Raw genomic sequence first — 23,196 nt, 5'->3', positions numbered from 1 at the left:
TAGCTTAAATTGCAACAGGGTTTGGGGCCAGACGGTGACTACAGACAGTAATCACTGGGTCAAGATCATACCACAAACCAACAACAATATGTTCTGGTGGAACAAAAGCTCTGAGAGGGCGTTTGAATGCTGTTTGAGTAGACCTACAAGGTCTACTTGGAATAATTTCTGAATCAGAACCAAAGGGTCTACTTGTTTTGTGACTATGCTTATCTAGTACATTTGCACATAAAGGACACTGATAATTCTTATTAACTGTTACCTTTGAGTCTATTTTTCTCACTAAATTCCTGGTATTATTGCATATTCAATTTTAAGCTTAAGTTTTAATGCTTTTTTTTTTTTGACAAAGCCACTAAGCATGAGCCCCTGTCATTATTTAAAAATTAATGATCATCTAACTTTTCTTTACAATCTTCCCCAAAACCCACTTCCTTGTTGATAGTTTCCATCTAAAATGGCTACTTAGTTCTTCCCAGGGCCACTCGTGTCCCCAACCACATTAGTCTTATTAAATAAAACATGCAAAGAGAACAAAAAACAATAAAATCCAAAAATTGAGGCAAAACACATTCAGCAGTCTAAAGGGGGGAAGAAAGAGGTTTTCCTCAAGAGCTTTCTACTGATTCTGGTGTCTTTGCTATTCTGCTTTGGTATTTCAAGGTATTTCAAAACACAGTGTTAAATAGTATGCTGATTGCCAAATAAAATAGCTGTAAGTATTATTTTGGTGTTTTCTGGGGGCATTTAAAAGTACATGTACTACCAAGGAGAATGGAGGAATTCTTTAAGGAGCTCTGGCAGAGGTCTTGTAGACTTCAACCTTAGACCCTAATAATACCAGTGTAACTACATGCCCCTGCTTGTGGTGGTAGTTCCTCTAGCATTTTCTCTCTCTATCTTCACTTTCTTTCTGTCCTAGTCACATGCATGAGATACCTACAGAAGGTATCCTCATGGCCTTTGTCAGGCACCTCAGGTCCTCAGATCTTAGCGGAGCTGGGTCAGCAGTGACAGGTGAACCACCTGACATTCCATATGCTTTTTAAGAAAGTCTATCCCTCAGTTTTGTTTTTAGTTTTGTTTTGTTGGGATTTTTTCCAGGTTTGTGGCTCTGCCAGAGGAGATATTTGGTATATTTTCAAAGTACCATCTACTATTCACTCAGCACCACTGTGGAAAAACATACGTCCTCTTTAAAGATCATGGTAAATCTGCAGCAAGGGTTTGTAAAAATGTTAGAAATGTTTTTACTGAAAAAAAAACAAACTGATTTCTAAAAATTCCACTGCTTTTCAATAATATGTATATAGCACAGGGGCAGAATAGTCCCAGTCTAAAACAGTTGTTGTAAGTCTTTGACTCCCAGTTAGTCTTAAGTCAAATATTTCTTAAGATTTTTAAATCCTTTAGAAGTGACGATGAAGAGTGAAATGTCGCACTTTCAAACAAGAAATTGGAACAACTGATAATAGAGACAACAGATGTTATATGCAATATCTGTCCAAACAGAAAATAGTCTGTACATACAGAAAATAGATATATTCATGTAAATAACTTTTTTAAAAATCAGATTTAATGCAGAAGGTACAATGGCTAAATGTGGAGGAAACTAATATAGAAAGTTTATTGGACGGAAAATGAGAAGATACTTGGCAATGTTCTTTGTTCACAGAGTGGCTTGATTCCTGCAGAGATTTTAGCATAATAGGTCTGAAATGACACTTGCCATTGAGGTTGGAGGGGACGATTTGTGGTCAAAAAATGGCTTTTATGTCCTTACCTTTGAACTGCTCTTCATTTAATTTAATCTTCTAGGCTTCTTAAAGGGAAAAAAAAAAAAAAAAAGGACTATTTGCAGAAAAGTGAATTATACTGTTCAGCTAAAGACCATTATTTTCTAGAATGCCTGTGTATATTTCTCACGTTCAATTTTGTGAGATGATTCAGGTTTTCATAAATGCATAGGTCACTTTAGTATGGCTATTCATATACGTGCCTTTGCAGAAATTTATATGTAATCTTTGCAGGACTCTAATCTAAAAGAATTGGAAGAGCAAACACATGGAACAATGACATGTATCATTCTGGAATGTGGGTATATGCTGATAACGACAGAGCTTTTGTGAATTAAGTTAATTAGACTTCATTTGTGAGGCCTTGTTGGAAAGCTCATCTTGAATTGCATGAAATCAAGTTTTATGCCCCAATTATAAAACATCAAGCAGTAAATTTAAGCAAATACAAAAAGTGATAAGATAGAAATTAGAACATCTGATGTGAGTAAATTTTGAAAAAATACATATACCCTGTAGTTAAAAGAATTGATTGAAGAGTCTTGGATATAGTACAGTCCTCATGCTTGGTAAGGAATGACGTAGGGAGGAAGGAATGTACTTGAATTTTGACAAAATATATAAAGTATTTAGGAAATATACACCTTGCTCTAAAGCAACACCATCTTTAAATAATCTGAAGGTATCTTAATGTAAAAAGCAGGCAAACAGTGGAGCATCACCCAATAAGAAGGCATTAAAGATGCTTTTAAAAGAAAAAGTGAAAAGATAATTAATTCAGTATATGTTGTAAATAGTAGATAAGGCAGCTTTGCTCCATGAGAGGTCACTTTCACTCTAAAATGTTCTTTTTTCGATATGGCAATGTTTTTCAATATGACCTGAGGTTATTTTTCAGCTATATCCTTTTCAGTAGATTTTACAGAATGTATATGCCTTCAGGATTATGGGAGCTGCATATAAAGCCCTACAACATATTGAGTGTATGCAGGCAGAGATATAAACCTAAGTTTTACCTCTACTTACTGATGCGTTACATGAAATATAGCGGCTAGGATTTCCTGGTATGATATAGTCTTTAATAGATTTGGAACAGTGTATTTGGAGGTGGTTTCGTAAGTTAGTGTCAAGGATCAAGAAAACTACTCTTAGCAGGGGATTGGAGAAAAGGTGATGAGTCAATAAAACATGGAATATTTTCATTTGGGAAAGATAACTGACCTAAGAGCAGGAACTCCTACATCTGTCAGAAAAGCCTGCAAGCAGTCACTGCTATGGTCAGCTGACAGATTCCGAATATATATGAAAGCAGATATGGCTACTGCATGACCACAGGACTTCTTTTAATGTTTTTCAAAGAAAATCGATGACACTTTCTGAAGTAATCTTGCTTCTTGAGGACAGAGATAGAGAGAAATTTTAGTGGCAGAACAGAGCGCTCAGATGTGCTCAGCTATCATGGTATCCCTGGAAATGACCAATTTTCCTGTATCAGCCATTGCCATGGTAGGATCACTGTGGAGCGAGTAGGGATTTTCTCCTTTTTACTTCACCTGTTGGAGGAGTTCTCTTTTGTAAAAGGAAATACACTTTTCTCCCAAGACTGTTCTCCCAAGGTGGACACCTCGCAGCTGGTACTTAGCATCTAATTGATATAGGCTGCCAAGAAGGAAGAATGCCAAACTGGTGCCTTTCAGGCACCCTATTTACAGTTGTGATGAACTGCTTTGGAGGAAGAAATGACAGTAAAGATGCATTATATTGAATGAAATGGTAAAGTCTAATGCACTCTGGGACACTTCAACTGAATCTGTCATAACTCCGAATTTCTTTTCCTCCCCTACTCAAAGAGGAAAAATGAGTTGAAAGCAGTTTACCAATGGGGCGATGAGTTCAGAGCAAAATACCAAAAACTACTAATATCAGGTGATCATATTAGTGGCCAGTTCCAGAAGTTATAGGAACCTCCAGCTGCTTCAACATCTAATAGTTATTCCATTGTATCCAGGTGATAGCAAGACTTCTGTGGTTTTGATAACAGGAGGCTTTCTTGCATTGCTGGTTAAATCTCAATGCATGCCTTTGACTAGCCATTGTCCACAGCTTTCAGATGTTTACTGTATACTAGTGCAAAAGCAGTCATCTGAATATTTTCTTTGGACAGGGATGGCTCCCTGAGTGTACATACCATATTTTCTTCTCTTTCACTGGTGCCACCTGTTTGTGGAAGCAGAATTGTTTTCATACTCTTCTTTAACTTACGTCTAGAAAAATGAAAAAGCAAATGGATTGCAAGTCAGATTTACACTTGAATAATATCCTTTTGATAACATGCAAAAGGTTTAGAAGTGTCATCACGTATTTGGAACAGACTACAAGGGAATTCTTTTTTAGAGAAAATTCTTCCCTTGCAAGACTGTTTAATGCCAAGAGGTGATGTGATGCAGGATGAAATCTTTCTGTGGGTATGGTAGCTGCCTTATGCATATGTACTTATTACTTTTTTAAAAAAGCTATTACATGCACCTGAATCATTCAGAGATTCTCAAGATTCTTTTCATTGTGTAATACCCATTCTCTATGAAATGATTAAAAGTACAGATACCTGAAGCTTTTTTTTTTTTTTTCTTCCTCTCTGGACCATAGTAACTTTCCTTTTTAATTGAAACAAAACTTACTCCAAAATGGGAACATTCTGGCATGCTTTGATAAGCCTAGTGTAATATGCTGTGCTTGCACTCTTTCAAAAAGTAAATTGTGAGATATTTGCTCCATTGTTGGTGGGTAAATAATTGTTTGTAAGCATGTGCAGAACAGTTGAAATAAGGAAGAAAAAACAAAACTAGACAGCTCAGATTATGTTATATCTCATCAATCCTGGAAATCATAAAAAGTGTTATATTCTACGAATATGACGTATGTACTAAAAGACTGTCCTAGGCTGGAACTTGCTAGCCTCCATTTCCAAGCATTGTTTAACTGAGAGGAGTCCAAATTACATTTTTCACTAATGGAATTATTTATTTTAAAAGTTGTATCCACAGATACTTAGTGAAAGCGTTAATGCAGAATTAGATTTTGGATCTCCCTCCATCCAGGGAGTTTGTGTGCAGTTTCTTCTCTCTTGCACTGTATGGTTTTACAAGTCATACCTTGACTTTCAGGATTGAAGTATGAAAAGAAAAAAAAAAATTAATGAAATTCTGTCAAAGCTGCCAGGTTTCACCTGGTTTCATATCCAAAGCAAGGCAAGGCTTTCAAGAAAAACTCTAAGTCAGCCCAGATTCACTCAACACTGGGCCCGAGTTCACTCAAAAGGGTTGTGAGCCCTCACAAACCTTTTGAAGAATCTGGGCTGAGTTTCAAGTCGGTACTGAAACCTGTAATCAGGCAGACTTCATGTGCTCTTGAATTTCCTTGAGAACATTTACCCAGCTCTCCCTCAAGTTTTCTGTGGTTTGCTGGGTTTTTTTTCACTTTCAGCAAAACAATGGTGGAGCCCAAGTCTTCAAGTAACGATTACTAAATACAATGTTTGCTGCTGCAAACATCCAGGCACTGCTCACCCTACTCAGCAGACTACATTACTACTAATAAAAAGCATTTGCAGCGTCAGACATAGCTCTGATCCTTGTTCTGACTGGGGAAAGTACAGGGAAACTCCATTTGTGTATCTTTGCTACAGATTTCACATGTCTATTTTACTGTTAGTATATGTATATAAAGTGCTGTTAATTGAAACATTGTAACGGAAAAATAGTGGTTATCTTTTTTCCCTAATAATTCCATTGCCTTTCTCATTTTTGCTAAATTTAAAATCAGGATTTCCTTTTTCAAAGGCAGTGTGTCTACAATGTAGAAAAATAATTTTAATGAATTATTGTTGTAGAGCTACATAGGGAAAGTGGAATGAAAAATAGCTTAAAGGTTTATTCTTGTTTTTTAGACTTCTGTATGAATTCTGTACCATTGACATTTGTTTCCAGGACAGTACAGAGCCTCTTCGTGTCCCAAAACCCACTGACCCTTGGGAATCTTAAAATTCTGCTTGCAAATTAGCAGGCCAGTAGTCCAGCAGACTGAAAAGGGGAATCAAGTTCCAAACTAAAATGCTTTTGGCTAAAGCATGCAGATCTTAAACGGGATTTAAGTTGTGCTACCTGAATTGACTATATAAGTATAAATCTCACCTAAGCACACATGCACAGAGCAGTTTGTACTATCACTTTGCACATTGGTGATGCCTAAGTTAATATGCATGCTCTTGTAGACTTTGTGTATCAGAATACCCATTTCACTTAACTTAGGTACAAAATAAAATATGAGAGAACACATGGCAAATAGATCATTTATCACCAATGGGTGGCAATGACAGTTTCGTATTTTTAATTTCCTTCACATGATCACCAAATGATAATTTCCTTCATATAAAACCAGTCATGTTTTCAATATGGGCCCACTATGGCTCTAGTACTTCACTGATGTGTGTGCAGGGAGATGGTATGCACAAGGAGAAGGAAGAGACCTTTTATTTGTAACTATCAAGCAACTTTTAGAAAAGCTATAAGGCTGAATCCGTCCTGTTCTTCACTCAGCTTTTCCTCCTCTTGGTAGACCAGTTCCCATATTTGTTACGTTTTCAGAATCATTCTTTCAGATCTGTTTTTAAATCACTTTCAGGACTTGGTTGTTGTTTATATTACTGCAAGATTTTTTTCATAATTTTCAAAACTTGCTTCGAGGTTTTTTTTGTGGTTGTGGGTTTTGTTTTGTTTTGTTTTTTAATAGGGATATCAAAATTAATGTAGTTTTGTTTGTGTGGTTTTGGGGGTTTTTTGGTTTTTCTTTCAGAATTGCTGTACATTAGTACAGCAACCTCAGGTGGTTTCTATACATTTTATACAAGATGTATTTACAATGAACATTATCCTGAAAAAAATCTTTATCTTTTACCTTATAGCTAATTCTTTGATTGTATTTTTACAGCTAAAATAGACCAAGAAAATGAAGAGAAGTCACTGACAGAAGCACATAAAAGGTAAGAAAGAACAATGCAGTAAAACCTTTCTTTGAAAAATGTGTTTTGGTAGAAGCTGCTGTATTGGTAGCCAGCATTATCTTACTATTGAATAGTGAAATAAATGCACTCAGAAAACTAAGTGATATTTATTGTCAATTTTAGTTTGACAATTAGGAAAAAAAATTGAAGGAATATAGACATGCAGCCTAACTTTAGAGAAATATTGCACATGATGCCTGTCTTTTGGAAAATGCATGTACCTTATGTACAAATAAATTCAGAATATACCATTTGGACTGAGAGAAAACTGTTTGTACTACACCAGAATCATAGTGATTTGACAGACATGTAGTATTCCCCAGACAACTGTTATTCATGAGGTAACATTTCCTGTGCTTATAAAATATGTGCTTTAAAATAAAGAATGGAAACCATTTTTTAATGTACTAATGATATGTATAATTAAATGTGACTTCCTTTGTAGAATTGCTAATAGATCTTCAAATAGTTTTTTGTGGCAAAAAGCAAAATACTTCATTAAATTTTGTTACAGATGTGTGCAGTTGAGAGAGTTTTCAAAATTGGGAACTTCACTGCATTGCACAACTTGCGGTTTCTTCTGATTTTTTGGCAGTGTTCTCCAGAAGCAATGTTTAAATGGGACAGATTTTTATCTGTCCCAGCAAAGGACCAAAAGAAGACACACAACATTTATAGTCCAGATTTAGTGAAACTGACAGTCTGCGTTTGTTTTCCTTTCGCTAAAAATAGCATCTTCTTTTTGTACTAGCTACAACTGCCACTGAATATATGCTAATGAATATATTCATTATATATTCCCAGACCTGGAAAGTGTCTCAATAGGATTCCAGTAAAATATACCACTATAAAAGGTTCTAGTTTTTCCTATGGTTTGTTAGCCATTCTGTGGCCCCGATGCCCAAATTTGCTACCTTCTGTAATGCCACAGTGCAGTTGACATCTTTCCTGGTACAGCACCACATTTTCTGTCTATTTCCTTGGGCCATGTACTAAAGATAGTACCTGAAAAGGAAGCCCAGGGGAGAGTGGATGTTCCTCTGCCACAAGAAGCTCCCTTCTTACTTGTAAGAAGATGGTAGGTCCTTGAGTGGTACATCGGTGATGCGGGATCATGATGGAAGAAATGGAACAAAGGGAGTATTGCTTTGGCTTAGTATCATACCTATTGCTCAAGTATATGAAAAGCATGCCTGACATTTTTAGGTTTGTTTAACTGCTGAGTTACATAATTCTTATCCTTAAAAATCTTCTTCACAATAAAACTTTGAGAGAAGAAACTGCAGTCACGAGAAGAGACTGCTCTTTTAAGGAAACTGTTTCTCCTGTGGAAAATGGATTAGACTACATGTCCAAACAGACATGTTTCTAAGGACAAGGGGAATCTGCAGTCTGTTCAGAAATCTTGTGACTTGTCACTGTCTTCTGGTGTCTAATTCACTCTCCATTCTTATTTTTTTCCCCTGACTGCACTGGAACCATCAAATAAAAAACTTCCTGTTGGTATATCTAGCATCCACAATATGGGGGAAGAAAGCAAACTGCTCCCTGGATTCTCATTGAGCTTGGTCTGCTCCTTCCAACTTGTCCTATTTCTTTCTTCTCCCACTATGTTGAGTGCAGCAGCTCCTTTTACATAGTAGTTTGTCAAAGAAGAAAATTCAGCTTCATTGTTCCTCTTTACTGTGAATATCTAGCAAGGATAACATCACACGCAAAACCTTTTGTGGAACACATGAGGAATTATGCTAGGACAACATTAGGGCAAAGTTATTTTTTTACTATTATCTAGGCTACATTTCTCTTTCTTTCTTCCACCTTGCCACTGAAATTCTTAATCAGATTAGTGGTATTTTAAAATATTGAAGATAACTTCATGGTACAGTTTTAGTATTATGTGTGTTTATTTCACTAAGATCCTTAATTGGGCTTAGAAATAAAATGCTTGGGATCTTTTTTGGTGGGGGTGGGGAAAAAGAAGATGAGAGCTTAAAAAGCTAAATAAAAGATTAGTTACATTTGGCTAATCATAGGTAGAACAGCAATGCACAGGATGACTAGACAAGCAAGTAGTGCAAGGAAAAGTGATGGATTAGATGGAGCAAAATTAATGTGATTAACGTGCTTGGATTTTCCTTTTTGAAGTGGATAACTTCAGCCCATGTATAAGTTCAGGTCTACCCTGTGATAGCATTTCTTTAGCTTTCAGTAAAGACTACAAATTTTCTTCTTTTTTTTGTTAGTTTGAACACAAAATATTAACGCTGATATCTCCATAAAAATACGAAAGTCTAAAAGAAAAGCTCTTGCAGCAATAACAACCAAAATGAATAATGATTTGGGGAAAATGCAGCAATGTGTATTTTAGAAAAGCTCAGTTGTGCAATAGATGAGCTGAAATGGAAAGTTAATCTTCCACACAAAATAAAGACAAAGAAAATGGAATGTCTGCTCCGGGGACTCCATGCAGTGTATAGCTGTTCATTTGTCACAAGTGAGAAAATGTTTAATCTGTTTTGAAATGATGTATTCTCTCTTTATTTATCGTGTTTAGTGACTTTAAGAGTGTCAGTATGTAAAGTGTTTATCCAAGGAATGGATTTCTGGCACATGGATAAAATGAAAAGTGAAATGTTTAGCTCGCAATAGGCATATGTTCCAAGATCTCTCTGAGTAAGTATCCTGAGATGAGAAGAAAGCACACAGGTCTGTGTTTATCTAGCTTACGCAGGCAGACAAGGAAGGCTCCAGCCTGGTATTAACACTGAAGTGACATGGAATGTCTTCACCAAACCCCAAACAATTACATCATTCCCTTAACAATATTGATAAAGTGTAATAAGAAAGAACCTGGCACTTTCCAATTAGATCCTCATTGCTAAATACTTGAGAAACTGTGAAATACTTGACAAGTTAAAGTAAAAAACACTGGTTTGGGGGGAGGGGAAAGAAGTAAAACAGGAGAGGGAGAGGAGGGTTTTTAGGAGTCCACAGTTTGGCACTTTTTTTAAATTTTAGATTATGTCCTCTGTTCCAAGATGCATAGCTATATGCTCAATTTACACAGCTGTATATAACATTTAAACAACTTTATAGTTAAAATTTAGCATCTTTGAAAATTGGGAGATACAGCACACTTTCCACCAAGCACCAAATACATTCTCTGTTTTCTGTATTTTCATTTACTTAGCTTTAAATATCTCTAATCTTTCAAGATGTGATTTTCTTTAAGCAGGAAGAAAAAATTAGAAGCACTATTGTTTCCAGGTATGCTTAATACAATTTTAGAACAAGATAGAGTTTGAACATAGTATCCACAGCAAGTAGGAAGCAAGATTGCATCGAAGTTATTATCAAAAGTAATATGGTAGCTGATGTCTTGTTTACCATGCTAGGATAAAAGGCCATAGCAACAGCAGCAGTATAATCTTGCTGGTTTATAATCAGAAATGAGCTAGTTACTCCTCTTCTTGCACTTCATTTCTGAAGAAGCAACAGCTAAACAACCTGACTAGCATTACCAGAAACAGCATTCAGTGCAGCTGAAGGTCCTAATTCTCTGCCTTGCTACCTCTATTCAGCTGAATAGCTATGAAGGAATTGCATGTAAAGTAATTTTATAAATTACATGTAAAATAAATAGCTTTATTACTTTTTTATAATACCTTACCCAGTATTGAGTTCTGATCTCCTTGGAAGGCTTCCAGATTAAGGTCTTTTTTTAGAAGAAAATAAATCCAGATGATAACACTGATCTCTGTTCCACTGAAATAGTTAAGATTATCTTTTTCTTTTTTCTTCTCCTCCACCTGCAATGATTTGTCTCTTCCTGGCATAACACCTCAGGAATCATTCACAAATTGAACTAGAGATGTTTGTTTTAGACCTGAGACACAGTCAGATGATCTTCAATTCTTCCTGCTATCTCTCAAACAATGAAGCATCGGATTCTAAATTCAGTGCAGTAGCACTGAAAATTGCTTAGTTTATGTTTGCTCATACTACACTCATGTGAGAGGCAATGTATGCTGAGAATCTCTTAAGAACATCACAGATCCTTTTATTTCTAATATTTCAGGTAGCATAACCCTGCTTGAAGTGATAACATAGGTCATTAAGACAACAGTCCCATACAACGATAGCTTGGTTTGGGGTGAAACTGTTCACCTGTTTTTCTTGCTGTGATGCCTAATGAGGGTTGGATAGACAGAAATGCCGCTCACTATCATGGCTTTGTGTACCTCATTGATTTTCTCAAATCTGAGAATTTAATCTGTTCTTCAGTAAATCTCAATGCATTATGAGAATATATATTTGTTTTATAAAAAGTCAAACAGAGGACTTTCTGCCTTCTGACATAAATATCAACTGGGGAATTTAGGATGTGTGTGGCTGGGTATGGAACACTCATCTTCCCGTGTCAGGATATTTTTATTGGTTTATTTTATAATTTGCCCCCATTACTTGCACATTCCAGTGATTTTTCGTCTTTTAAGTGCTTCCTGAGTGCAGCCTCCCAGGCACCTCTCTGTTTTCAGGACTTTTAATAATCCATTTAGCAATGTGTTTTTGCTTTCTTTGCTGTAGCAACAAATGACGTTAATTTTGGAGAGAAATGTTTACCTTTAAATTCCCTGCAAAAAAAGTACTCCTGACACAACACTCTTTGCAGACTTCCATTGGCTTCACTGAACATGAGACTTGGAGAGAAACAAAGCTTTACACCTGCTTATGAGCTGACAAGTTGATGACACTTAGAGAAATAGCAGACAGTATGGTACAATGGCACTGCTGAAAAGCAACACCTAGAAATGTAGCACCTAAGTCTGGTAATCCTTTAAAACAGTAAATGTTCCTCCTGCCTCACCACCCTCTACACAATGGTTTGGATTGTTTCCAAAAGTGAACTGTAAAGTTAAAGTGAAAATTGAGTTAATGATTGAAATAAAGTGGTGAAAAGCTCAGAATGGAGAGAGGTATGTAGTTTAAAAAAAACACACCACACCACTTTTAACTGAAAGGCAAGAATATGCTGTTGGACTCCATCTTTCACTACTCTTTGGCCATTCATCCTTTGTTGGTTCCTTTACTGTTAGGTCTCTTTTCTCGCTGTGTGGCTCCCAGCATGCAGACTTGAATTGCTCATGGTAATACATTTCAGACTGTAGGTATACATTAGTTGCATCAGCAAAAAGTAAATAATTGGTGAGCAAAGGAAATGTGTATAGAAGAAGCTTACAGACTGTTAAACAGATTGGATCATTCTAGTTTAGTATCCTGCCTCTGACAAAATATCAGGGCCTGTAAATATGCAGTAATGGAAACTTAGCCGGCAGTTCAGTTATGTCAGAAAGTCTCTTCTGAAATATGGGTCATTGATCTTTCCCTGAAAGATGAAGTCTTTGTCCTTTTCTGAAAATATTTGCCAAATGACTGCAAGTCCTTAACCATTTGCACGATTGATTTTTATCAGTGAGAAAATTATCTTTTCTTTTAAAGATGTTGGGCTGCTTGCTTAAAAAAAAAAAATTATTTTATTTGTTTTAAATTAGTTTGCATTTAATGACAATCAGTGCTAGTATGAACAAATGGTAATAAACTTTTAACAGACTGGGGTACAATTCAGAGACCTAATATTCTGCAACATAAATTCATCTTTATGCAATTTATTCTACAGTTTATGTAGAGGACCTATTCTTAGATCTTACAGTAAAAGATAAAGGATATTAGTTTAAGGTGCAAATACAGTTACACAGCTAAGTGGCATTGATAATAATACAGCTAAGTAACAGTGATAACAATATAGTTAAAATAACTGGGGTCTGATCATACCCAATGCTATAGCATTAAATTCAGGATTAGAAAAAACTAAGAGAAGAATCATGTAACTAACAAAATTAATGCAAAAAATACAGAAATTAAAATCTTTAAATGTGGTACATTGTTTTGACCTCCAGTTTATGTCCAGCAGGTGGTTTCACTGAGTAGTCCTCAAAAATTCAAGATATTCCTCTTGAGCTGTTACAGCTAAAGTAAAATGCTTTTGTGTATGTGTGTACGTGTGATTAGCTCCAGTGCCTCCCCATTGTGCATCAGCTTCTGATTATGTTTCAGCATACTGTCTACCTGAGCTGTTTAGTTAGATTGTTTCCTAAGACCTTCACAGTATAGTGTTTGCATCTGCAATGACTGTGACTTAAATGTGGATAACACTTCTGCTTTTACTCTCTTACATTGATTTGCCACTACAGTTGTTGCTTTCTTCCTTGCTGTATTTTAAGATTTACTTTAAGGATTATTATATTATATTGCTGTTGTCATGTATATGCAAATAGTAAAGCAGAACATCAGGGATGTGGTTTAATTAGGTCACAATTGCATTAACTCATCTGGGAACTATCCAGTAATAACTTGTACAATATAGGTCATTCCTGCCATAATAATTTCCAGCTGATGGGAGGCTGCCATCAGCCCCTCCACAGTATAGGTCTTGCCTCAGCCTACTGCTGAAACCCCACTGTGCTTGTCACGTATGGAGATTAAATGACTAGGAAAAAAATTGTTGCCTCTTTACTCTTCCTCAGTTTGTTCCTCGGCCTCGTTGCCTTGTTTCTTGTCTTCCTTAACAAGCTAGATTCAGAAACAGCTTTAGTGAGCCAGAGCCTTTCTGCACTGTTCCCTAAATGAACGCTTCTCATGGGGTAACTTGCACCCACTTCTTTTCTCAACTGCTGCCTGAAAGGTGGTTTTACCTTAATCAGTCTGTTGAGGAGGTTAAAGTTCCTTCTCCACCCCAAAAGAAGCAACTAGGGCAATGGTCATCCCAGACCAGAAACACCATGAAGCCTTCGTGTAATCCTTGGAAGGGATGGGAACAGCTCCTCCAGACATGAGAGAGTGTTCTTAGGCCAAAGGAGTATGGTTTATTTAGCTTTGCTTGGATATGTGAATATCAATGATTCGCATATCCAGAGTGATATGGTTACTTGTGGCAATCTTTCCATCAATTTCAATGGCTGCCACATTTTCATTTAAACTTGATCCTTATAGAAAATGCTACCTGTTTTTCTCTACTCATCTAAACAAAGATACTGTCACTATTATGAAGAGAATGTATTGGGATAAGTCGGGAGGTCAATCAGAAATGCCTAACATTTGAAAAATACATGTAAAGACCTTTTCAATCTGACATCATCAACCCAAATTTTGAAATCTTTCAATTTGTTATCATGGGATTTTGTTGTAATTGATTCTAAGAATATGAAAGCCCCCTGTGAACATTTCTGTCTTCTCCAAAGGCTGGATTTCTTCCATTCATAGTTGTGCTGGCTTTTGATGATGTTAGGGAATCCTGTGTTCATGCATGTTAAGGAGAGAGCTCTTGTACATTGAATTAAGTAAGAACACTCTTCAGAGCAACCCCGAAGGGTTAAGATGAAACTGCATCACAGAACATTTAAAATGCTAGAATGTTCTATAATACCCAAGTATTTCAGAGCATTTTTATTCTATAATTTTCAAAGAATAGAAACTGAAACCTGTTTGACTTGAGCACCAAAATAGAAAGAGCACATGACAATACTCCCAATCAGACCTGTAGATTCATTTCACTTGTTAGTTTTAGAGTGTGTTTTTGTAAATGCACATGTGTTAAATTTAATCTATGCTGGATTATATTCTTAGAGCGTGGGTTAATATTATATGTACATGAAATCTGGTAAAGCATCTGTGTGGTTTCTGTCCAGATATCTAAATAATCCGCTCTAGGTTTAAGGCAAATTTCTTCTTATTTTGTTAGGTAACTCTGACCTTGACCCTGCATGAATTTCAGTTATGAAAGTGAACCATACCAGGGGAGCAGGCAGATTGCAAGGCTGAGGTTGACATCAATAAATTGAAAAAACATAATAAAACTTTTAACACAATATTTAGTACACAACAGTTACATTACTTCCATATGTAATTATAACCTCTTTAAGTAATAATTATTGCTCAGAAAGCTTCTATTGCACTAGACAGTGAAGATGACGTGTGTTAACAGAAACACCTGGAGACAAGTTGGGCTTTAACATGAGGCATTTAGCTGTTTCTTACAGCACTGAGGCTAGCAGCTTGTGTGTCAGATCACTGTTGTTGAAAGTCATTCTACCACTGTATTCTGTGTCTACTGGCACCTTATTATTTCTTCAAGTTCAACTGGCCAAGGATTATTTGATATGTTTGAAGCTCATATGTTAGTCTTTTTAAGAGAGAAAAATAGTTTTCTCTTGGATATGTTACTGGGCCTGACTTTCCAGTGCACACAATTACATTACACTGTTTTACGCATGCTCATATTGTATATGCCCAGTTTAGCACAGAGTTATCCATGTGTCTACATAACAGCTTAGCTGGCATGCATGGGCATGATATCCACGCTAACATAAAATTAAAAGTATTAAACTCCGAGAAAGAGAACCTACACGTTCATGCAAAGCATGCAGATTACAGTGCATTGCAGCTAACACCAATGCATCTAGGGAACTGTAAATACCTCAAGCCCAGTTTTTGAGCAAAAGTTTGAACCTGTTTAAAACTGTCATTTTAAAATGACAGGAGAAAACACATGCAAATTAAAAATGCATTAGAAGAGTCATGCTAAAAAATGTTCACTTTTTTCTCTGAGTGGCCTGTTAGAATACAATTGTCAGAGACAAAAAAGAACCCAAGGTTAGCTCTGTTTCTAATGTATTGTCTCAGTTCATATTTTAATCTGAATAATATTCTTGAACAGAGACAAAACCTTTAAATATGCATAATAGAATTTGGGTTCACATAAACCCTGATTACTGGGTGAGCTGTGGCTGATGAATACTTTGTACATGATATAGTGAAGGTAGCAAAAACACCTCTAACCTATATTTCCTGACCTTTGATTTTCAGATGGCTGGAGGCTGACTCAGTCTGTGCAGAATGTCTTTTTAAACACAGTATTTTTTTGTCATCAGAAAAGTTCTGTCTGCCAAGATAGCTCCATCCTGTTTGTGACATAATTTAGCACCTAATCCTGTGTCACCTCGGATAAGAGATGGCATTGTTACAGAAGTGGAGCATTTGCTTACATCAGAGCAATGCAAAAAAACCCCAAACCAAACCAAAACAAAGCATATACAGGGACCAGGTTGTAGCCTAGTGTTTTAGAGAAGAATGAGAATAAAAATAATAAGAAAAAATAAATAATAAAACCAGAGAAGGAAAATCTTGAAGAATACTTTTAAGATGTAGTGTTAACTGTGGTCCGTGATAACCTAATGTTTCCAGAAGATATAAGCAACAACAAGTGATGTGACAAATTTCTTCATCATGCCCAGCCGATATACCTTAATCTGGACCTGATAAAATTAATTTCTAAAATAAACAGATTGTGAAAATCTGGGTGCTCAAATTCACCTTCCAAAAAACCTATGATTTAAATTAGTTATGGCCATATTATTTTGCTACTTTGCTAGTCCTATTATGAGGGACTTTGTTCCTGAAAGACAGGACTAAAAAAAATACCCACCCATTGAATGATGTAAATATAAGGGCCTGGAATCACAGTTTGAACTGAGGTTGAAATGGCAATCTGATATGTGAAGGTTTTATTCATAGCTAATTCCATGAGTTCATCAGTCCTCTAAAAATTTTAGTTTTCCTAAAATATTTAAGTGCAAGGTTATATTCGTGATACCTATTGAATTTAACAATCTGTGTCACAGTATATGCTCTGCTTCAGTTACTGGGTCTGCTGCCTTCAGTGTATGGCATAAAGTATAAAATACCTAAGTTGTGCATTTGTGTTACTAATCAATGTGTAGAACTGATAATATTGATCATTGTTGATGAATATTAAAGCTATAAAGCATTCCTAGTATTGGAGGGGGGGGGGGATAGGAATCAAAATTCTCATGAACAAGGCAGGCTGGCCTGTCAAAACATAATTTCCTGTTCTTTACTTTGGATACTTTTTGTTGGGCTTTTTCTGTGGGGAAAAAATGGTACCTCAAAGGTAGAAGATTTTTTTTGTTATTGAAGCTGTTAATTTTCATCTAGTTGGAGCAGTAAAACACTTTTCTGTTTAATATGAATTTATAGGAGGCAAGGGACTAGAGATGAGGGAGATGACTTAGGACTCAAAACATTGCAAATTTTTGGCAGGTTTTTTTTAGAGGAAAGGAAAAATCTCTTGAGATCTTTGTTTTCTAAGGAACAATATTACAAAATCCATAGTTACACAATATAAACTGGCAAATGAAAGAAAAGATTAATGACTCTGGCAGCTGACTTAAGCTGGCATATTATCTCAACTTTCTTTTTAATATAGGAAAGATACTTTTCTTACTTAAAAAAAAAAGGGGGGGGGGAAGGACCCCAAGAAATTTCTTACCAACATTTAAGTACTGGATATTTTGAATGAACCTATGTTTATTTTTATATTTTCTCACTTCTAATTATGCAGGATAAGGGACAGCACTGAGGGGAGGCAAACTTTAAAAAAAAAAAAAGCTGAAGAAAGTGATATAAAGTTATAGGGCAGAGAGGACCCTCAACAAAATATGTTAATAGAAAATGAGATGCTTCTTAGGATGCGGTGCATATTAAGTTTCCTCAGAGCCTTGTGCTATCTCAATAACCAGGATGCTGGTTCTGTTTCATTTTATAGAATTTTGTGTGACTTTGTTGAACTGCTTGGTATTCTCTCTTAAGACTAACTCTCATTAATGCTTTCAAATGTTGAAAACACAAAGAAAATATGTACCTTTATAAAACAAAACAAGAATTAATATGACAATTCATGCAATTAGCTTTTCCAGGAAGCAAGTACTGATACCTATATACTGTATTCATCTTCCCTATGTAGTCATCAGTTCAGGATCAACACTCTGAACAGGCTTATATGCCTGCCAACTCAGTTTGGCTTTAAATATAACTCACGTCAGATTTAAAGTAGTAAGAGGCACATATAGTCTTTTCTCCCCTTTTTATCTTCTTTCTTTTGGTAGACTATGCTTAGTTCTAAATTTTACTTGTGACTTTAATCAAACTAAAATGTACTTTAGCAGCTCCTGCCTGACTCAGAACTGTTTCTGAAACACAACTGCTTCACAAAACTAACACAGGATCAACACTAAGACTATCTGTTCTTAATCTCAAATGGACATAAATGGTGCTTCACAGTTTATAAAGCCAAACCCAAGTAGTCAAGAATATCCAGGTTCAAACTTCAACTAAAGTACATAATCCGTTAAACAGTACAGAATCTCTCTTGCAGAACTGTAGAAACGTTTTTTTCTGCTTTTAAATCCACATTGAAACAAATCTTTACTCTTGCAGGTGACTTAGTCTGGGGAAACCAGATGCATGTGTGTTTGTGCACATGTTCACCATTGCTCAGAAAGGTCAGCCAGGGCATGTCTGTACCGATGGGTACTTTGCTATTTGTTTGGCCACAGAAGCCTGATCAAATGATGCTGAGATGAAACTACTGCTGTCCGATGCTTAATATTGTTGATTTGTCTCCTTATTGTTGTGTTTTGGTTTTTGGTTTGGTTTTTTTTTTTTTTTTAGCAAAAGAAGTATTTTTGTAGTTGCCAGCTGCTCTATCTCCTCTCCCTCTCCTTTTGCTTGACGTACTGCATACATTCACATACATACATGCATGTGTACAAACATATGTTGTACATATTTATAAACTGGCCAATGCATTGCACACAGCAGACTTGAATCTGAAACATTGTCTGCAACTGCTTGCTAACTGGCTTTAGAATGGAATGGAAAAAAACTGAATAATCCATAGCTGGTCTTAAAATATTTCTAATGGATCAGATCTATTAGCTAGAAATGCTGTCAAAGAGCCATTTGCAATGTGAATGGCTTCTTTTCTTTCCCACATGATTAAATTTGGTTTGGCTGTTAGTGCATCCATTCCTTCCTTCCCAAACAGAAAAATCATTTACATAGTCTCATAGTTGTACACAAGGGAGCACACAGAAAAGTCCAGTGATTCATTCATCAAATTTCCACGTTTGAGTAAGCAGTGAGTTCAGTCATGTCAGTCTGCAGTGATTTTTCTGAATTACACAAACACTTGAACCAAGGAAATTAGAAGAAGAGAAAAGGAACTAACCATCTTTCTTGATCTTATTTCCTTCCTCACTTGTCAGGGATGAGCAACTCTTCCATTGTTTTGAGAGAGTTGATGTTATTTAATTCTCCTTCAGGGCCAGCATGAGGGATATGAAACCCAGTCTGAAATCTGTTAAAAGAATTCTGGCTTTTGCCATGTCAAGATAAGACAGTGGTGTGAACATCACTGCCTTATTTTTGATCACGCTTGAAGAGTCAGGCTGTTTGAAGCAAAGCCAGTGACCTCCTTTACCTCTTTTAATCCCTGAAAATAACTCGCATGCCCTTCCTTCCCTCTTCCATGACTGCTATCTCTTCTCTAATGCACATTCTTTTCTTTTAAGATACTCACTAAGAGTATGGAAAAGTAAAAACTTTTTCACTTGAGAAATGGACACTAAACAGCTGTGCAATTACCTGTTTGGTAATAAATGTTTCATTTTGCAGATAGGTGAAATGAAATCCAGAGAGGTCAGATGAGTTTCCTAAGGTTGTATGATGCAGAACTTAATTTGGGTATAGGAACAAAAGTCTCCTGAACCGTAGTCCCTTATTTGATTCAAAATGCCTGTGTGCCTGCACATATAGTCAGGAACAGTATCAATGGTATTTGCAGATGTTTTGTTTCAAAATCTGCTGAAGGATCAACAGGAAAAATTTGAATGGGCTGCCCTATTGAAAAGCACCAGAGAAAAGGTATTTGCTGCCTGGCTGAAGTCTGAAAGGATGATGTCTAGTCTTGGGGTTATGTCGATGTCATCCAAATTTCTCTTTGTATTTAAAATGCGTGTCCCCTCCTGGAATCAGCTTTGAGATATGTCTAGTTTGACATATGTAAACATTTCCAAATCAGATATTTAAAAAGTGTGGTAATATAGAGGATTTATTGCTGTGCGTGTTTTTTTATTTGATACATTTGGATTCACTTTATTGGCTTTGTCTTTCATGTGTGAATTATGCCACTTTGTCTTGTACTGCAAAAATGACAGCATCAAATGTATAGCAAGCAGGTTTCCATATGTCTTCTAAACATACTCTAAGAGACTTAACTGCTAAATAAGTGTAGACCTCTCTGGTTGGAAAAAATGTAGTAACTGTCTTGACTGTTTGATCTGCATATATAGAAAAAATATTTGATTCATGGAGATTTGTGCCCTGAAGTCTTACTGTGTTGCAGCTGATGTCTTGTGTGTTGTTACTGGGCGTTAGAAAGGTGTGACGTATTAACAATGACAACCTGCTACGCTGCTGCTGTTTCACATTTCACAGCTTATTTCCCTTACTTCCCAAAGTAACTGCCAGGGAGGCAAGCAACCTGGCTGAGCATTTCTCTTCTCTCTATAAACCTAGAAATTAAGTTATAGCTGTTAAACACATCTGTATGCATGTGTAAGGTTGTACTGGTTATACAAGTGGTCCTCAGGGAGATTTTCAGCCACCAGAGAAAACAACATTGGTTATCTCCTTCTGCTCCCAGAGGACAGTTGGAATAATTGAAGAGTGATGGAAGCCTTTGCATCTACAATAAATATTAGTGCTGTTTATCAATGGTTTTGGAGCATTGTCCTGTACAATATGAATTTCATTTTGTCCTGGCTTCCTGTTTCTTGCGATGTTTTCCTGTGAGGGAATTCTAGTTCCTTACCTCAAATTTAGAAGCATTGCTTAGGATGGCCATTCACTGTCAAATTCTTTTCACATTATTGTCATTTGCAGAATGGTTTGAAGACACGTTTCTCAGAACAAGGCTTCTTAGTTGAACTTCTGATCTTTCTATGTTCTGTAAATCATTACTGGCCTTCATTCAAAGAGCTTCCGTAAAAATAAGCCATTGACTCAGCCGATGCCTCCAGATTTCTCTCTTGTCCTGTATTCCTCATGTTGCTTCAAAAATGTTGCCAGTTCATTCTGAAAAATCAAATGAGCCTTTTATATGACTTCCCCACTAACCAGGTCCAGAGCTGTAAGTCAGGGGGAAGGGGCTTGGGACGAAAACCAAAAGATCTCTCTGATATGTTTGCAGTCTTCCAAAAAGTTGAAAATATGTGAGAGTAGGCAAAAAGTTTAAAATATAGTGCAGCTAACTGACAAATGCCAGGGATATTCTTTTTGAGTGATTCTGTGTGGGACCACAGGAGAGATGATAAATATTTTCCCCAGTATAAAACTGTGGGAAAAATGTAAATAGGTAAGTAAAATGGAATATTTTAGTTTACAGTAGTAGCACTCATCTATAAATCATTTGAAAAAACACAACAAACCCCAGCCACAAAAAAGGAATTCTATTTATTAACCAAGCGCTGACTTATAGAACAGAGTGCCACAGTAGGCTGAGAGAGCTAAAGAAATGGTACGCTCAGGTAAGGTGGCATTTGAGTATCAACACAATGGGTTAAAAAGTGAGAATGTTTTTGTCTTTTATATTTTTCTGTGCTGCATCTTTGTTGCTCAACAGCTTCATTTTGCTTCAGCAGATGGAAAAATGAAATACAAATTGAGAGAAAAATTATGTAGAATTTGGTAAACTGATGTTAAATTTTTAAGCTGTAGGCTTTTTTATTGAGAAATAGGATAATTTATGCAGACATTTATTTTTCATGTTGGGGAAAACAACTGGAGCATTGAGTGTTGAGAACTAGGACAAACAGTTTCACAGAGACTTTGTGAGACTGACCCTTCTGAATGGTTGAATCTTTGTATATCGTTGTCACCATTAAATTCTTTAAATTATAACAACTATCAAAGCACTCTATCTCCAGTTACAATAGTCCATGAATGAAGATACAACTTCTGTGACTAAAATGACATTTCCATCCATTTAACTGGAATTGCATTTTTTCCCATAATTAAAGTGATTAAAACTGTGATGTGTGTTTCATAGAAAATTATCGTAGGAGTCGATGAGTAGTAATAGATCAGTGAGCAAAGCATCTACAATTATATTTCAAGAGATAGCTTTCCATAGAATTTTTCATAAAATAAACAATTCTCCAGAGGCTTCCGTGTAGAGCTTAAGCTAAGAAAAATGTTTTGTAAATACTGGATCTTCTAAGAATGTTAAGTAAAAAAAAAAAAAAAGGAATACTAGTTAATCAAGCAATTAATTTTTGAAATAATTCTTCCATAGCTTCCTATAACATTCCTACATATTTTTAAATTTGAAATAAAATAGAAGCAATTCAAACTCAGAAATTTGTTAAATTTAATTGCAGTCACAGTCGTCATTCCTTGTTGGAAATACGACTTTTGCATTTCAGCAGCAATTCTTACTTGAGGTGTAGCTTTTGTGTTTAATCTGCTACTTTACTTTTGCTGTGCTCAGAAGGGGTTGTCGGCTCGTTCTGGTAGAGTCATGATGGGCACCCGTTTTCTAGCACAGTTGCTCCTGGCCCAGTTTTCTGTTGCATCATTTCTTGTTTAGTACACAGCAGGTTTGAGTTTTAACATTTCTGTGTAGGCTTCAACCTAAGCGACCTACCCAGTTGTGTCGTAGTATAGATCTAACAGAACTTGAAGAACTTTGTTTACAGTCCTTTATAGGCTTTGACTCTGTGTTTTGAAAACAGCTTTAAACACAACAGAAAAGCAGTATATGGGCAGGTGTGGATGTCTGGATTTGCAGGGCTGTGGACAGCGCATTCGTTTTGGCTTTTGAAATGGAAAATATTTTGGTCAAAACCAGAACCTATGATAAATGCCAGATCACAACTTTGCTGAAGAATCATCTTGTATTGTGTATCTATCTGTATACGAAGAGCTCAGAATGGTTATGTTTTTATATTCTTTTATTTTAGATCTGCTACCGAGAATAATTAAATACTATATCAGTGTTAAGTAAGAAAAACAACAAAAAAAATTGCATTAGTGGGTACTGAAACATTTCCCATTTTTGCTTTCTTTGACAGCTTTTTGGAAACTGCAGCCTATTTCTGTATGAAACCAAAAATGGGAGAGAAAGAGGTGTCCCCACATTCTTTCTTCAGTATTTGGCACGAATTCAGTTCTGACTTCAAAGACTTCTGGAAGAAGGAAAACAAACTTATTCTTCAAGAAAGGTACATTTGTTTGTTTGTTCAAAGGCTTTTCTCAGAGAATGTTATTGGGAGCAATCGCGCAGAAACCAGTCAGCCTCACTTCATTAGCACACAACCTATTGAATGCCTTTTTCAGTGTTCTCAGTCTTTTTTTTTAACAGAT

At 36.1% G+C, this 23,196-nt stretch overlaps 1 protein-coding gene across 1 annotated transcript in view; it reads left to right on the top strand.

Moving 5' to 3' along the window:
* FMN2 (formin 2) overlaps positions 1-23,196 on the top strand; it is a gene marked incomplete at its 3' end in the record, with an annotated part of 169,831 nt that overhangs the window by 130,221 nt on the left and 16,414 nt on the right. Inside the window, exons 18-19 of the mRNA XM_009329214.1 lie at positions 6,783-6,834; positions 22,905-23,054. Of these exons, the coding sequence (XP_009327489.1) occupies positions 6,783-6,834; positions 22,905-23,054 (202 nt within the window). The remainder of the gene's footprint in view (positions 1-6,782; positions 6,835-22,904; positions 23,055-23,196) is intronic.

Source organism: Pygoscelis adeliae, unplaced genomic scaffold (assembly GCF_000699105.1).
Source record: "Pygoscelis adeliae isolate BGI_AS28 unplaced genomic scaffold, ASM69910v1 Scaffold77, whole genome shotgun sequence".
Classification (NCBI taxonomy): Eukaryota; Metazoa; Chordata; class Aves; order Sphenisciformes; family Spheniscidae; genus Pygoscelis; species Pygoscelis adeliae.
The sequence above is the reverse complement of the archived record's forward strand: the minus strand, read 5'-3'. Positions and strand labels throughout refer to the sequence as shown.